At 43.0% G+C, this 16,826-nt stretch overlaps 1 protein-coding gene across 1 annotated transcript in view; it reads left to right on the top strand.

Moving 5' to 3' along the window:
- The window catches only part of LOC147684414 (myosin-4-like), a 54,269-nt gene that overhangs the window by 10,117 nt on the left and 27,326 nt on the right, over positions 1-16,826 (top strand). Inside the window, exons 10-12 of the mRNA XM_086940338.1 lie at positions 1,219-1,322; positions 1,458-1,596; positions 11,857-11,975. Of these exons, the coding sequence (XP_086796464.1) occupies positions 1,219-1,322; positions 1,458-1,596; positions 11,857-11,975 (362 nt within the window). The remainder of the gene's footprint in view (positions 1-1,218; positions 1,323-1,457; positions 1,597-11,856; positions 11,976-16,826) is intronic.

Below are 16,826 nucleotides of genomic sequence, written 5' to 3'. Positions count from 1 at the left end.
ATATACAGTCAGGCATTATGGGAGTTGTAGTTCTCACACTTGGAATGTTTAATTTGTATTGCTTAGTGCATATTCTGCTTAGTGCTAAAAACGTATATTACATCACAATGCCCTGATATTCTTAATATACCATTTCCAACACAGGATTGTTCACTAACTTCCAAGCCCTTTTTCCCAAAAAGCAATACCGGGCCACATCGGCTGAAGCCCCTAGCACTGAACCTGTCCATTATAATTCTTTTTTCACATTCAATAACTATTACAAAAACTACGCCTTGCACGCGTTAGCTCTACTTAGGAGATGCTACTGATCAAACGCTTATGCTAGCAGCTACTCACAAGCAAAATGCTTTTTCCTAAACAGAACAATTTTAATCTGAGAATTCATTATAGTGAGCTTTAAATGTAAATTCAAGTCTATTTTTGTTGATGTCACTTATGAATTTCAAGTTGTGATTTTTGGAGTTTATTCCTTTCACAAACTGTAAGGTAAGTTCATTGGACCCTTTCCAGAGGTCAAAAATGTCATCAATGTAGCGAGCCCAGAGCACTACATGTTCATCCAATAGATGGATGCCACTCATGGTTTGCTCCTCCAACCAGCTCATGTAAAGTCAAGCATAGATAGGGGCGAAGCAACTCCCATCGCAGTGCCCTGGGTTAGCCAATAGTGTTTGTTATAAAAAATTTAGTAGTTGTTATCAAGACAGAACCTGATTATGTCCAGGATGGCTTCAGTGTGGAGTAAGTGAGACAGGGAACATACATGCTTGCAGGAAGTAACAACATGACTCTATCCCTAAATGATGAGGAATAGGTATGTAGAGGCTCCAGACATCTAATCCTATGAGTAGAAAATCTTTCTCCCATTTTATGCCATTTCTTATCCAGAAGAAATACCACAGCCAAATATTTAGTATTCAAAACATAAAGCTGTTTACATTGCAAGGATACTTGAATCCTGATGACTGACTTAGATTATTTGGTTATATAACATCATCAAAATTGTTGTGAAATGAGAACACTTGATGGTGTCACTCAATAAAGGTTATACAATATATAGTAGTTAAACTGTAAAATATTAGATTTTTGGATACCATAACATTTAGTCCCAGGTCAGAAGGAAATTCAAGCACTTTGCATCTAGATAGGCATTGGTGTGCTATGAGGAATGGCCTGCTGTAACATTTGACTCCTCTTATAATTTTTCCTAAACAGAAATGCTCCTCATTACCACTAACCCATATGACTTCCCAACCATCAGCCAGGGTGAAATTACGGTAAAGAGCATTGATGACGAAGAGGAGCTGCTGGCTACTGATGTGAGTTACAATAACCACAGCTCACATTGCTTTGTTAATTGAAATTACTATAAACAAGGACTGCAAACCAATACAAGGTTATTCCCCTAACTAAATAGTATCATTCATAAAAATCTCCCCCTTGCTTCATCACAGAGTGCCATTGACATCCTGGGGTTCAACCAAGATGAGAAGATTGCCATCTACAAGCTGACTGGAGCAGTTATGCACCACGGAAACATGAAGTTCAAGCAGAAACAGCGTGAGGAACAGGCTGAGCCTGATGGCACAGAAGGTAGGGCATGCTGTGCACTTCATCAAAGAGAAAATCATCAGAAAATAAAATGCTACTGTATTGCCCAGTAATTAAAACTAGAGCCTGCCTACTGAATAGATTTAAAAGAAACAAGGCGTGATGGGTTTGAAGATGGAAAGCTACAGAGAGCAGAGTGATTTACAGTGTAAGAGGAAGATGTTTTTTTAAAACGAGACATATGATATAAGGACAGGTTGACAGAGAGACAATAGTACTTTATTGTACAACAAAAGAAAACGATAAGTGAAAAGCAGAGGATTTTACAACTGTAAAATATTCACTTCTTACTTATTTTAAACAAATACATATTGTGGCTTTTGCATTGGTATTTATTTAGGACAGTATAAATCCTTGAAAGGCCTAAAACTAGGCCTGGGTGACATTTTGAATATGCCAGAGAAATCTCGGTAAATTCACGTTAATCTTTTAAGTGGATTACAGATAATTACTCCTGGTTGCATAGTCTGGGGGAAAGTCTTACAGCAAGAGCACATTTAGCAGGTATGAGTGGTTGCTTGCACTTGCTAAAAGTCTTCTGCTGCATTCAGTACTATTGTTTTGTGCAAAATAGAGTGTCATGTCCATTTTGAGCTACAAGAAATGGAGCTAAATGCTGTTGGGGGAAATCCCACCCAAGATCACATTTAGCAAGCATGAGCAGGTCCTCACGCTCGCTATTCGCATTCTGTAAATGTTTTATATGGTGCTGCTGTTTAGCAACTACTATTGCCACATCTTACTGGTCCTCACACATTTGTGGTACATATGCAGGAGTTCTTCTAATAATGTTCAATGGTGCTATGGCTGTGATAGTAAACAATCAGTTGGCAACCAGGCATAGAATAAGACCACGGGCGCTCAGCAAACAGTATCGAGAGGTAGTTGTACTGCAGTAATGATGGTGCTCAGGTGAGGAAGGGTTGGTTGCCAATTCTACCCGAAAGTCCCTTCAAAGAAGAGAGTCGAAATTCTATACAAATCCTTTCCGAGCACACATTAAGTAATCAATGATCAATAACAGACTCAAAGTCTCCAATATTCAAATCCACTTTTAATCCTTAGACATCCGTTCAGGGACATAATTCATTCCAAATTCAATTTTTATCAATACAGCTTTATCAACAGCACAACTTGATAAAGTCAATTCGTCAACAGTGCAGTTTCCTACACCCAGCACGTGTTTCGTCGTGTGTTATCTCACACCTCGACTTCTTCAGGGCTGAGACCAAAACCTGTAATGCTGTAATCCAAAGTTATCGCTCTGCAGTATCCACAAAAATCTGTATTGTCAACAAATATTATTCTGAAACCCCAGTGTAAACGACTCACTGAGTCAGTCCACTCATAGCGTCGGTCCAAATGATTAGTCACGGGGCAAAAGGCATTGATAGCATGCAGTATAACCTATTTCATTCTGGACTCTTTATTATAGGAAAAGTCTAACAATGCACTGATATCTGTCAACGGTGTGTAAATGGAGATTGACTCTTTGTATGTGTACCCTGGGTATTATATTGCCTTAACTTTAAAACTAACTGAGCACTGTACAATATTTAGAATAAAGATCAAGTTTCAAGTTTATTTTATGCATGCACGGTTAATAAAAACCATTGCAAGTGTGTAATGAGAACCGTTACTAAAATTTATAAAACGTTCAAAACTACCAAATTAGATCTAATGGCCAGAATAGAAGGCAAATTTCAAATGCATCTCTCAAGGGAATAATTAGTAAATAAACGAGGTAATGAATACTATAAAAACAAATTCATCGTTGTTGCAAATAGATCTGACAGCCTTCGATCAATGTGTTACCCAAGACATTTTTTGTCTCTATAATGAGTTAAGATATGGGTAATTTTGTGCGTTTGGAGCTCTGTCAGCCATTTCCTTCATTGGGAAAGTCAAAGGGCTGGTGCGTTGATCGATGAGTTTGTTGCGCACTGAAACAGTTTTACACTGGTCTTTCCTAAGTTTCTAGCATGGAGCCCTGAGGACAGATTTGAAGCCATCAGATGATGAATTGAACTTTTAGTGGGCGAACATTGTTGTTACTTGTAAATCAGTGCTTCATGCTTCATATGTTATAATACAGGAAGAACAATAATTGGAATTTTACGTTCCAAGGAAGACCAGTGGAGCGACAGCTCTTAAAATTTTGTCAACTTTACTCAGAAATTTGACCAGGCTGCAGATAGCTTGAGGATGAGGGTCATTTAGCAAAAAGTCTGCGGCTCTGAAATGTACGGTTCCCTTATTTGATCCATGCTTGACGGAGAAGATTCCGGCGGTAATCAATTAAAACTGGGCAGATACAGAGTAGATATGCCAAATTTTCTCGTGATTGACTACACACCCGACACTCATTTGACACTGGGCGCAGGGACCAAGATGGTGATAGGTCCAGAGATGAGAAAAAATTCTCATCCTGATGTGGCAATACTTGATTTTAAAATGCCCCACGAAAGTGTTGGTAAGATATGTTTGCTTTTTTTGTTGTCACTCCTCTTTATGAGATAGGCATGCTTTCTAGCGTTCAGGGTCCGTCGGTCTTGCAGAAACAAAGCTTTTACAATTGTTCTGTTTAACAACATCTTCAAAGTTTGATGTTAAAGATTTTGGGTCCAAAGTACGGTGGCTATTTTCAGTTTTAGTGCTTAATGCAGGCGACAACTTGGAAAAATTGTTTCTGCTGTCTCCTGCCAGATTAACATTTTTCAGCATTCCTTCTTTAGCAGCACGCGTCGCATGTAAGTATTTGAGAATACAGGCCTTTTGTGCCAGGGCTTGAGCATGTAAACTGAATTCTAGTCGAATCTTCGCGGCTGCGGAATAGTTTGGACGTTTAAACAATGCCCTAAAGACTTGGCTCTGGGATCTGTTCAGAAAGGAGTCCAGTTTGCCGGGGAAGGCTTCTGAGCCACAAGCCAATGGGAGGATTCGTTTGGCTTTAACTATCCTCAGCACAGGCTCTAAAGTGGGAGTCTTCGTATGATTAAGGATGGATTGGAAAGAGAAATGCTGCAACTTTTGGTTTAACTGCGTTCTCGTGGGCTAAGTGCCCTCCCTTGAGCCAACATCCAAGGTACTTGTAGCTGGGGGTTCTGGACAGTGTGTGATTGTTAAAATACCATGTCCCATGTTTTTCCTTCTCCCCCCAAATATCATAACATTGGTCTTCTCCAGATTCACTGTCAAGGAATTCGTAGTGCTATGTGCAGCTAAAACATTGATCAGCCTTTGCAGCCCTTAGCTGTTTGGCTGAGAACAACGTCGTCCGCGTAAAGTAAAGAAGTAAAATGTCGAAGCCCTAGCTTTGGTGGATCATTGACAATCACGTCAATAGCAGGGACCCGATCGCTTAAAAAATAGATTGAGGAGGGCTGGTGCAAAGCACATCCTTGTTTGACTCCTTGTGCAATCCTGATCTTATTAGAGACTGTTGAATGATTATCTAATTTGACTCTATCCCATGTTTCTGAATAGAGTAATTGAATGCCTCAGAGTGAAGGCTTCTGTATGCCCCAGTGTTTTAATTTTTGCCAGAGAAGATTGCGTCTGACATGATCAAAGGCCTTACTGAAGTCTACAAGACAACTCTAAATGAGTTGTTTTTTCTGTATCTGTTTTGAGACTAGCATCCAGTTTCCACTCGCTTATCAGTGGTGCCCAGCATGGGTCTAAAACCGGTTTGATTTAATGAGATCAGATTAATTGAGCCTACCCATACTTCTAGGTCCTCCAATAGTAAGGAAGCAAAATATTTAGCCTCAACACCTAAAAGGGCAATGAAGTGATAACTTTTCGGGTTCACCACTGCACCTTTTTTATAGAGTGGGACGGTATTTTTGGTAAGACAAGTTCTGAAACGCCTTTTTAGCAATTCTGACTAAAATTCAATATTATGTTTGTAAACCGAGGCCGGGATCCCATTTGGACCAGAGGCACTGTCCACTCTACTTTTTTCTAATTAGAAAAGCGATCCTTTTGACCATAATGGTTATTGCTAGAAGGTTCACTTGTTCATTGATATCCTCTTTGGTTCAGAAGGTTTGGGCAATGGTAGAGGTTAGAACTTGATAATTAGAGGAATTAGAAGTTGTTGGTACACCGTGCCAATATATTGAGACCAGCATTTTGCAGTAACGTAGTTTCTGTTTTGTTTGAGAAGAAGCCTTTTTATTGTTTAGTTGATTTATAATAAACCAGAAACCTTCACAGTTTTTTGTACGACAAGCCAAGAACTACTTTAGTTATATTGCTTCTTCATTACTCCTTCTTGCGTGCCATATAGATCATTTATAAGTCCTACGCAAGGTGTTAATTTCATCTAAGTGGACAATATTTGGTCCAGTTTTTATTTGCCTGGTCTTCTTTTGTGAAATACTCTTCTGGATTTTAAGATCTTTTGTAAACCATGGCTGCATTGCAGTAGGTCTTGCAGGGCCAGGAACCCATCTGTGCAGTTGAGAATAAGTAAGAGTTGAGCGAAGTTGATGAAAGAATGGTTCCCAGGCTTCGGTTTTATGGATTTGGAGAAGAATCTGAGTAAGGAGTGTAGTTTTCCATAGTGAATATTTCATAACAATGTCCACAGACCATTTGATGCGTTTCCAGTTTTGAGATGGGCTCCTCGCACCGCCTTGCTTTTGTTTCTCCAGTGCCCGGATCCAAAGGTCTATGGACAGCTGCTGGGACATATGATCACTTTCGCAGCGTGTTATAATTGCAAAGGTTTTTATGTAGTTTATCAATGGAATTGAGCAAAATGTGCAGTCCATGGCCGACTGACTATTTCGTATAAAGTGTGTGTAACGGGCTGGCTGATCGTCCAGGTAGCGTCCATTTAACGCACATAAACGCATGCCATATACTGCAGCTAGTAAAGCTTGTCCAGAGGAGTGAGACTGTTGGAAAGTGGATTATCAGTAGGGGCAAATGTATATCTGCCACTGGCAATAAAGCCACTAACACAGTATAGAGCTCAGAATAGGTCTTATAAAATTATTCCTATGCTCAACCCTTGGAAGCTGGGCACCAATTTATACAAATAGGAAATAATGTTATCTTTAAAATGACACCAAAACAACAAACATCCAATGTAGGGAACAAGAGATACGAATTTTCAAAGATTTAGCCTTATCTAGCACATAGAAAACTATACCACCTATCGGGACATCTGGTCATGACAGACCGGGTCAAAGTCAAATTTCAGGCCGACCACGATGAAGCTCTGTGTGGCTACCCCTCACAGAAGGTCTCAGTCAAAGTTTTTACCTTCTGACTTAGAAACATTTCTTGAGCTTTTCTTCCTGGGGTCTCTTGAAGCTTTCAGCCAGTTTGGATTAGGGGACGGTTCGCTGGATTGCCTTGCGACGAGCTCCCGGTCAAACTTATGGCAGTCCGACCTCCTGAGTGTTCCAGCGAGATGAACCAAGGATCCAGGCCGACACGCAGTTGAAGGCAAGCAGCTTGGCTTTTGCGGTTGCTCCCGGTCACCTCTTCGTCGTTCGGACTTAGAAACCTTTAGAGAGCTTTTTCTTGCGGGGTCCCTTGATGCTCTTCACCAGGCCGGATTCAGTGAGGGTTCGCAGGCCTCAGATTTCGCCTACTCCCGGTCAAACTCTGGAAGTAGGACCTACGGAGATTTTCAGCAGGACAAACCTGGACGGAAGGCCGGCTCGCGGTTGAAGGCTGGAGGCTTGGCTGGCCAGGTTGAGTCAGTCCCCTTATGGAGCTTTTTTCCAAAGTTTCTCCAAAGTTCTCCAAACTCCTGGAACTTATTCCTTAAGTTTATCAAGGGTCTCAAAGTGTCTCAAACTCACTCCAAGGGTCTGGAATATCCAAGATGGTCCTTGAAAGTTGAGGACTTTAGTTCCCACAATCCACTTGGACAAAACCCTTACAAATCAACAGGTAGTGCTCCAGGTTGAGGATTCTTGGTGTTGATGTTCCAGGTAAACTCTGTTAATCTGTAGCTTGCAGGGAGTCCACTCTTTAGTCCTTTTACAGCAAGTTACTCGACAGGGCTGTAGTTTCAGATAGTTCCAGATAGTGCAGAAGGTGCAATCTTCAGAGTGCAGGCCTTAGGAAATGCACAACAAATTTCTCAGCATGGCCATTCTTACTTTCTTAGGTTTCAAGCAGCAGATCTGAGAGGCTCTGCCCCTCTCAGATACATATTCCAAGTTCTCTGGGTCAAGCAGGAGGCCACTCCTGTCCAATGGCGTGTAGGGTAGGGGTGGGCGGAAGTCACGTAAGGGACTTACACGGAGAGGCACGGAGATTAAACCAATCTCCGTGCCTCTCCGCATATTTCTGTTTGTCCCAGGGTGCATAAATTCTTCCAAATTCCTAATTGCTGATTTTCCAGCAGGGAGAGAAGAGCTGGATAAACAACCCCCTAGGATGGCTAATCTCCATAGTCTCTCCCACTGGCATCTGTTCAATCCTTCCTTAAGCCTTGCATCTGGCTGGATTCAAAAGAATAGATTTGTAAATGACACTGGTGTCTTCCCAGTCCCTTGAAATCCGTTGTTTATGACTCCTCCCCTGCTCTGGCATTCCTGTGTAACAGACCACTGCCCTCCCAGCAGAGCTAGTCAACCACAGAAGCTCTTTATCACCTCTTCAAAGAAGCCTGGTTAATTTACTTAACTCTGACCAATCAGGACAGACCACTAGAAGACTGAATCTGGGCGTACAGACAATAAAGTCTTATGAACTCTTGTCTGTACATTTTTGAAGAAATTCAACAATAGCATATCTTTGAGATTATTAATACCATTATGGGAAGTCTTTGAATGGTATTTTCAGCCTTCTCCTATCAAGAGTTATTAGTTAATAACTCCTTGCCATGATAACCTATGTGGCAGGGGATTCACAATGGGAAAAATGACATGGGCCTTTTTTCCAGCACCAGGGCTTATAAAAACATATTTATTTTATAAGTCTATATCTACAGAACCCCCACCCCTGGAACACCTTGGGGAGACTTTAGGGGTTCTCAATATGTAGAAAAATTTCAGATCCTCCCTTCATAGTGCTCTTAACTCCAAAGTCGATTTTGTGCAGCACTTTATCACAATGTGGGGAGTGAAATGTGCAACTTCACTTACCCCAAGGCATATAAAACACATTTTATAAGGGTCCTCCTTATAAATACCTGATGCCCCACCCTTGGGACACCTAGGAGAGACTATGGGGGTACCTAATATATCCAAACATTGTAGGTTATCCATTTTAGGTGTCCCAAACACACACCAAAGTCGAGTTTGGGCACAATTTGCTTTTTAAAAGCAGTCCTGCAACACAGAGTTACGTTTAAACTTACCTTAGGCTCAGCAGAAAGGGCTGCTGGCCTCTAAACTGCCATGCCCTATTATATTCTAGGGACTGAGAGGTAGTTTCAATCCCCCTGCACTATTATGCACTGTGGCCCTATAAGGTAGGTCATGCAAATCACAGGGGTACCCCAACCCATAGCGTACCCTAGTGAATGTAGGTGTTTTCACTGTATTCCAAGTGTCTCTTAGCATAGAACTGGCCCTGGGCCTGGTTAGGAAGAGCCCATGGTCAGTCAGAGTCAGTTACCACCAGTACCAGTCAGCAAAAGTTGGGGGGTGCCTAGGGCACAGGATGACTTTGCAACAAAGACCTTTTCAGGTGGATAGATCTGAGAGTCTATTAGCCATGGACAGTCAACTAAATCTGAGGGGAGATTATGGTATGGGTTGTACATTAAGTTTCAATTGAAATCTCCGGTCAGCAGTAAATGATCATTGGGATAGGTTCATTTTATATCGGCTAACAGAAGCTGCAAAGCTTTGATCTTATGGTTCTTTTCGCGAGCTGCTGGATTTATATAAACGTTTATTATAATTAGTCTGGTTACGGCAAAGTCTTGACCCCAGTTTTTGATTACGACACATAGGCAGTTGTGATTACTGTTGAGGTGAAGACAGACATCAAAGGACCAACAAAGGGATAGATAAATGGACAAACCGCCCATCACGTGTCCCTCGGCAGATTGTAGGGTAGCTGGAGTGAAGAAAACATGGTAGCCTTCAATCTGACTCTTTTCTTTGCGCCATGATTCCTGGATGCATATATTATCATGTGACGTTAAAAAGGACTTTGTATCTGGAGTCAGTTAAGATGTTTTCGAGACCAGACATGTTCCAAGACAATATGCTCATAGGTTTGGACTCGCTATTCATGTACCATGCTGATGGTACTATCTTTTTGTAATTAAGTCATTCAGACGAGAGACCTGCCAAAGTGGCGGCCTGCCAACTCCAGTCTTCTGGTTGATTTCTCATAGATGGTGGTGAAAGTTTACAGAGCCTGCCTTCATGTGAATTGGTGGAAATGATCAAGCCTTGTTTAAGATTGTTTGTAGTTGTGAAAAGAGGCCCAACTGCGTTCCTAAAGAGTGTTGTAGAACGTGGCATTTGGTGCTGCTTGCTACCAGTGTTATTTGTCGATGTTGCTTGTAGGGATGGGCTTCAGTGATGCTGTGTGTCTTGCTGGTAAAATAAACATGGATATTTGGCTTTCCAAGGCAATGTGGTCAAGATCCCCATTCCTCTAAAAGAGTATATAGTTTTAGCTGCTGCATGGGGGGGGGGGGGTCCATGTTACAGCTGTTGCTTCCTTCTTTTGGAAAAATAAGGTTGAAGGGATGAACTGAATCCTCTTGATGTCTGTAGAGTTTAGATGACAAAACTTGGGAAGAGCATTTAAAAGTTTGACTATGTTCTGGATATAATCAGATCCTTTGGAGATATACTCTGGCTAGAGAATGGTTGTTAAATTAGCAGACGTTGACAGTGTATATTTTTTGGGAGGGCCGATTAATGTGTTAGGCAGGGGTGTCTTTAAAATCCCCTGTTGAGTGCTCATTGTTTCATTTTCCTGTTGTTTACTTGAGTGTTGCTGTGGACCTTCACGGGCTTGACTGATTGTGTTTGATGCTTTCCTGGATATTATCCCCTGAGAGCTGATCCCATCTGAGATTTGGCCAGAGTTGTTTATTGATGTAGGAGGGGCCCATGCCTAACTTGATAAGTGTTCATTGATTAATACAGAGGCCTGAGCCTTGCTTGATATGTGATCACTGATTAATAATTGATCATTAATGGCCTGAAGTTCATTTAGTAGAGTCTTGAAAACTGGTGAGAGTTGGGACAGGGCTCATTATAGAGTCCAATGAGCAATTTGTAGTATCATCCATAGACGTGCTGGGTTAGAAGAATGCTCAATGGGTTTTTCAGTGTCCCCACCCTGTGGGGCTTTAGATGTGTCAGCGCTGTTGGTGGGCTTTCTTTTTGCAGGGTAAAGAAGTTCTTTATCCTAGCCACACGCCCTTTCCCCTCCTAGATTTTATCTTGCTTTTTATTCTGTCTTCTTAGATGGTTTCTTTTTCGTTTTGTTAGTTGATCGAGAGGGGGACTTGAGTCAGGGCTGTTTTCAGGGCCCACCCTTTGTGATGCCTAAGGTGTTGGATTTACTTGGCGTTTTTCGTCAAAGGGTGTGTGAGAATTTGATGTATCTGTGATGAATAGAGGAATTCGCTTTGGTGAATGAGGTTCTATTTCTACTTCAAAATGATTCAGTTTTTATACTACTTCTTAATTGCAACACTTTCATGTCTGGAGACATAAGAAGAGCACACCTAATAAGCCGAATCAGTCACTCCCTTGCCTTTTACAAGATAATGGTTACTGACAAATTCATACTCTAGTAACCTGTTAACTGTAAATGGGCATAGGAAATTAATGTGATTGTAAGACCCCTAGAATATAATAATAATGCAATAATGGCAGTTTTTTAGCCTAGTATGGTGTATTTCAGGCTGCATATGTATGTGTATATGCATATTATCTATATATATATATATATATGGGTGTTTTTATGTGTATTTATATATATACGTAGATATATGCATATTATTGGCTATTGCTCCGGGGTCCCGCACGTGGGCGGGACTATTCAGTGCTTATGACTATTGATGAGTATCCCCTGGAAGAGAAGTGATCAATTACACTGAGATGGCCAATATGGTAATGTTTACAAGTTAAAGTGTTTACACAAATTGTAAAATTAGATGATGGAGCAAAAGACCGGTTACCCGAATTGTAAAATTAGATGATGAAGCAAAACACTGGTAACCCGAATTGTAAAATTAGATGATGAATCAAAAGTCCATAACACACTCACGCCTTTCATTTCTCCCTGCAGTTGCTGACAAGATTTCTTATTTGATGGGTCTCAACTCAGCTGACTTACTGAAAGCATTGTGCTACCCAAGAGTCAAGGTTGGCAATGAATATGTCACTAAGGGGCAGACTGTTAATCAGGTACATTTTCAATTTTTTGTTTGCATTTTCAACATACTCATGACATATTGGAATCAATAAAACAATAAAATGTACTTCTTTTAGAACAACAGTTGCACTGTGGCGAAATTACATAAAACTTAAGTGAAGGCAACTCAGTACCACTTTTATGAATGATCAATTCTGAAACTGAAGTGTAATAAGATAGTTAACAAATGCACTCCAAAAAAGCAAAGGTATCTTTAACTTTCTAGAGTACCAACAAATAGTCTCTTTATATCCTATGTACAGGAAATTTCTCTCACTCATCCTTAAAAATGGTTATGTGGGAACTTTATCTCAAAATAGCAATTGTTGTTCCAATATTTCTGAACTGTATTTGAAACAACAAAATCTATTCGACAAAGACCGGCATTATATATTAGCAAATTTTCCTTTCTGCTGGAATCTAAAGCTGACACTTGATTTATTTGTAAGAAATGTTGATATCATCACTGGTCTTGTACATGCACTTGGGTAAGCAATAAACACTCTATGCACTCTTTGGTAAATGGAATTCCACTTTAGCTTGTTATAATGTATACTCCGGTCTAAGAACCATTTAGCTAGCTGTATATATTCAGTTAGCAATAAGCATTCCAACATTAACCCAGAACATTAAGGGCCTGATTACGATGTCAGGCGGCAACACCATTGTGGATTGGAACCGCCCAACCATAGGTCAGAGCTTCCGAGCACACAATTTGGATGTGACCGCCCTATCGGTGGTTAGAAACATTAATCCTTCAATGGCAGCTTGTGCAGTGGGTGGAAAAGGCCTGCAGCACATGCTGCCAGTGAAAAACTTGTGTGGCAGCCCTTATGTAGTGCATGCCACACGGTCCAGGGATGTTTCGGGTGTGTACACATATTGCCCCCCAGGCCCGATAGCGGAGAGATAGGGGGCCCTGCAAAGGGCCACCAAAGTCCCTTTCCTACAGACATTCCATGTCAGAAAGGTCAACATGGAACAGCTGTTGGACGAGGCATCATAATCCAGACAGCGGAGCAGAGGCTGACTCCGCCGTCATTATGGGATTGCAATTCTTCCTGCTCTGCTGCAGACGGTTCCTCTGCCCAATGCCTCCTCCCAACGCATCGTAATGTGGTGGGTGGACCGCAGGGGCAGATGTCAGGTGGACTGCAACCGACGGTCGGTTGATTGCGGTCTGCCCGACATCGTAATCAGGCCCTCAGCCTCAGTTAGGAAAGTTAGCTCCCGGCCAAAGAACTCAATCAAACCTTTTGTCTGTGAGGAAAATACTGAAAACCATCTCGCCTGTTTCCACATAAACTAACTATGGATAGCGTACTTCTGCCATTCTGTTTGTTTTATGTGTTCCCCCTGCACCCCCTCCCTATTTACTGAAAGCTTGCCTATTATCCCAATTATGCCCTGTTCCTTAAATGTTCCAAGGAAATCTGTAATTTTCCTTGTAAAGGGCATAATGGGTTTAGGGACCTTAGTTCAGTTGAGCATTAAATAAATAAAACACATACAGGAAGCTAATATGTCAGACTTAGGGTCAAATTCATGAAACCGCAGATGCTAATTTGCAAGTACGATTTAGAAAAGGGGGTGGTGATGAACAGAGTGTCTGAGTTAAACAGACCACTCTTACCCAGTCCAAAGATCAGGGCTTGATCCATCACCGTTATTTATCTCACTGCCCCATCCCAGCTCAGAACCTGGCTATATGCAAATCAGTCTGTCCCTGGCCCAGTGCATCATGGGAACAGGGCAGACTAAACTACCAAGCCAATTCTTCACCAGAAAGGAGACAAGCTACCGGGGACCGGTTTCTGGCATTTCAGCCTTCTTCGGCCCGGCTTGCTTGAATCCTGATGGAGCAGTGAGAAAGGGACTCATGTCTGAGTATACCCTGCCACACCTATAGTGGCCAAAAACGATTTAGAAAAGGGGGTGGTGATGAACAGAGTGTCTGAGTTAAACAGACCACTCTTACCCAGTCCAAAGATCAGGGCTTGATCCATCACCGTTATTTATCTCACTGCCCCATCCCAGCTCAGAACCTGGCTATATGCAAATCAGTCTGTCCCTGGCCCAGTGCATCATGGGAACAGGGCAGACTAAACTACCAAGCCAATTCTTCACCAGAAAGGAGACAAGCTACCGGGGACCGGTTTCTGGCATTTCAGCCTTCTTCGGCCTGGCTTGCTTGAATCCTGATGGAGCAGTGAGAAAGGGACTCATGTCTGAGTATACCCTGCCACACCTATAGTGGCCAAAAACGATTTAGAAAAGGGGGTGGTGATGATGAACAGAGTGTCTGAGTTAAACAGACCACTCTTACCCAGTCCAAAGATCAGGGCTTGATCCATCACCGTTATTTATCTCACTGCCCCATCCCAGCTCAGAACCTGGCTATATGCAAATCAGTCTGTCCCTGACCCAGTGCATCATGGGAACAGGGCAGACTAAACTACCAAGCCAATTCTTCACCAGAAAGGAGACAAGCTACCGGGGACCGGTTTCTGGCATTTCAGCCTTCTTCGGCCCGGCTTGCTTGAATCCTGATGGAGCAGTGAGAAAGGGACTCATGTCTGAGTATACCCTGCCACACCTATAGTGGCCAAAAACGATTTAGAAAAGGGGGTGGTGATGAACAGAGTGTCTGAGTTAAACAGACCACTCTTACCCAGTCCAAAGATCAGGGCTTGATCCATCACCGTTATTTATCTCACTGCCCCATCCCAGCTCAGAACCTGGCTATATGCAAATCAGTCTGTCCCTGGCCCAGTGCATCATGGGAACAGGGCAGACTAAACTACCAAGCCAATTCTTCACCAGAAAGGAGACAAGCTACCGGGGACCGGTTTCTGGCATTTCAGCCTTCTTCGGCCCGGCTTGCTTGAATCCTGATGGAGCAGTGAGAAAGGGACTCATGTCTGAGTATACCCTGCCACACCTATAGTGGCCAAAAACGATTTAGAAAAGGGGGTGGTGATGAACAGAGTGTCTGAGTTAAACAGACCACTCTTACCCAGTCCAAAGATCAGGGCTTGATCCATCACCGTTATTTATCTCACTGCCCCATCCCAGCTCAGAACCTGGCTATATGCAAATCAGTCTGTCCCTGGCCCAGTGCATCATGGGAACAGGGCAGACTAAACTACCAAGCCAATTCTTCACCAGAAAGGAGACAAGCTACCGGGGACCGGTTTCTGGCATTTCAGCCTTCTTCGGCCCGGCTTGCTTGAATCCTGATGGAGCAGTGAGAAAGGGACTCATGTCTGAGTATACCCTGCCACACCTATAGTGGCCAAAAACGATTTAGAAAAGGGGGTGGTGATGAACAGAGTGTCTGAGTTAACCAGACCACTCTTACCCAGTCCAAAGATCAGGGCTTGATCCATCACCGTTATTTATCTCACTGCCCCATCCCAGCTCAGAACCTGGCTATATGCAAATCAGTCTGTCCCTGGCCCAGTGCATCATGGGAACAGGGCAGACTAAACTACCAAGCCAATTCTTCACCAGAAAGGAGACAAGCTACCGGGGACCGGTTTCTGGCATTTCAGCCTTCTTCGGCCCGGCTTGCTTGAATCCTGATGGAGCAGTGAGAAAGGGACTCATGTCTGAGTATACCCTGCCACACCTATAGTGGCCAAAAACGATTTAGAAAAGGGGGTGGTGATGAACAGAGTGTCTGAGTTAAACAGACCACTCTTACCCAGTCCAAAGATCAGGGCTTGATCCATCACCGTTATTTATCTCACTGCCCCATCCCAGCTCAGAACCTGGCTATATGCAAATCAGTCTGTCCCTGGCCCAGTGCATCATGGGAACAGGGCAGACTAAACTACCAAGCCAATTCTTCACCAGAAAGGAGACAAGCTACCGGGGACCGGTTTCTGGCATTTCAGCCTTCTTCGGCCCGGCTTGCTTGAATCCTGATGGAGCAGTGAGAAAGGGACTCATGTCTGAGTATACCCTGCCACACCTATAGTGGCCAAAAACGATTTAGAAAAGGGGGTGGTGATGAACAGAGTGTCTGAGTTAAACAGACCACTCTTACCCAGTCCAAAGATCAGGGCTTGATCCATCACCGTTATTTATCTCACTGCCCCATCCCAGCTCAGAAACTGGCTATATGCAAATCAGTCTGTCCCTGGCCCAGTGCATCATGGGAACAGGGCAGACTAAACTACCAAGCCAATTCTTCACCAGAAAGGAGACAAGCTACCGGGGACCGGTTTCTGGCATTTCAGCCTTCTTCGGCCCGGCTTGCTTGAATCCTGATGGAGCAGTGAGAAAGGGACTCATGTCTGAGTATACCCTGCCACACCTATAGTGGCCAAAAACGATTTAGAAAAGGGGGTGGTGATGAACAGAGTGTCTGAGTTAAACAGACCACTCTTACCCAGTCCAAAGATCAGGGCTTGATCCATCACCGTTATTTATCTCACTGCCCCATCCCAGCTCAGAACCTGGCTATATGCAAATCAGTCTGTCCCTGGCCCAGTGCATCATGGGAACAGGGCAGACTAAACTACCAAGCCAATTCTTCACCAGAAAGGAGACAAGCTACCGGGGACCGGTTTCTGGCATTTCAGCCTTCTTCGGCCCGGCTTGCTTGAATCCTGATGGAGCAGTGAGAAAGGGACTCATGTCTGAGTATACCCTGCCACACCTATAGTGGCCAAAAACGATTTAGAAAAGGGGGTGGTGATGAACAGAGTGTCTGAGTTAAACAGACCACTCTTACCCAGTCCAAAGATCAGGGCTTGATCCATCACCGTTATTTATCTCACTGCCCCATCCCAGCTCAGAACCTGGCTATATGCAAATCAGTCTGTCCCTGGCCCAGT

This window comes from Lissotriton vulgaris, chromosome 10 (assembly GCF_964263255.1).
Source record: "Lissotriton vulgaris chromosome 10, aLisVul1.2, whole genome shotgun sequence".
Taxonomy (NCBI): domain Eukaryota; kingdom Metazoa; phylum Chordata; class Amphibia; order Caudata; family Salamandridae; genus Lissotriton; species Lissotriton vulgaris.
Note: the sequence above shows the minus strand (reverse complement) of the source record. Positions and strands in the feature narration are given on the sequence as shown.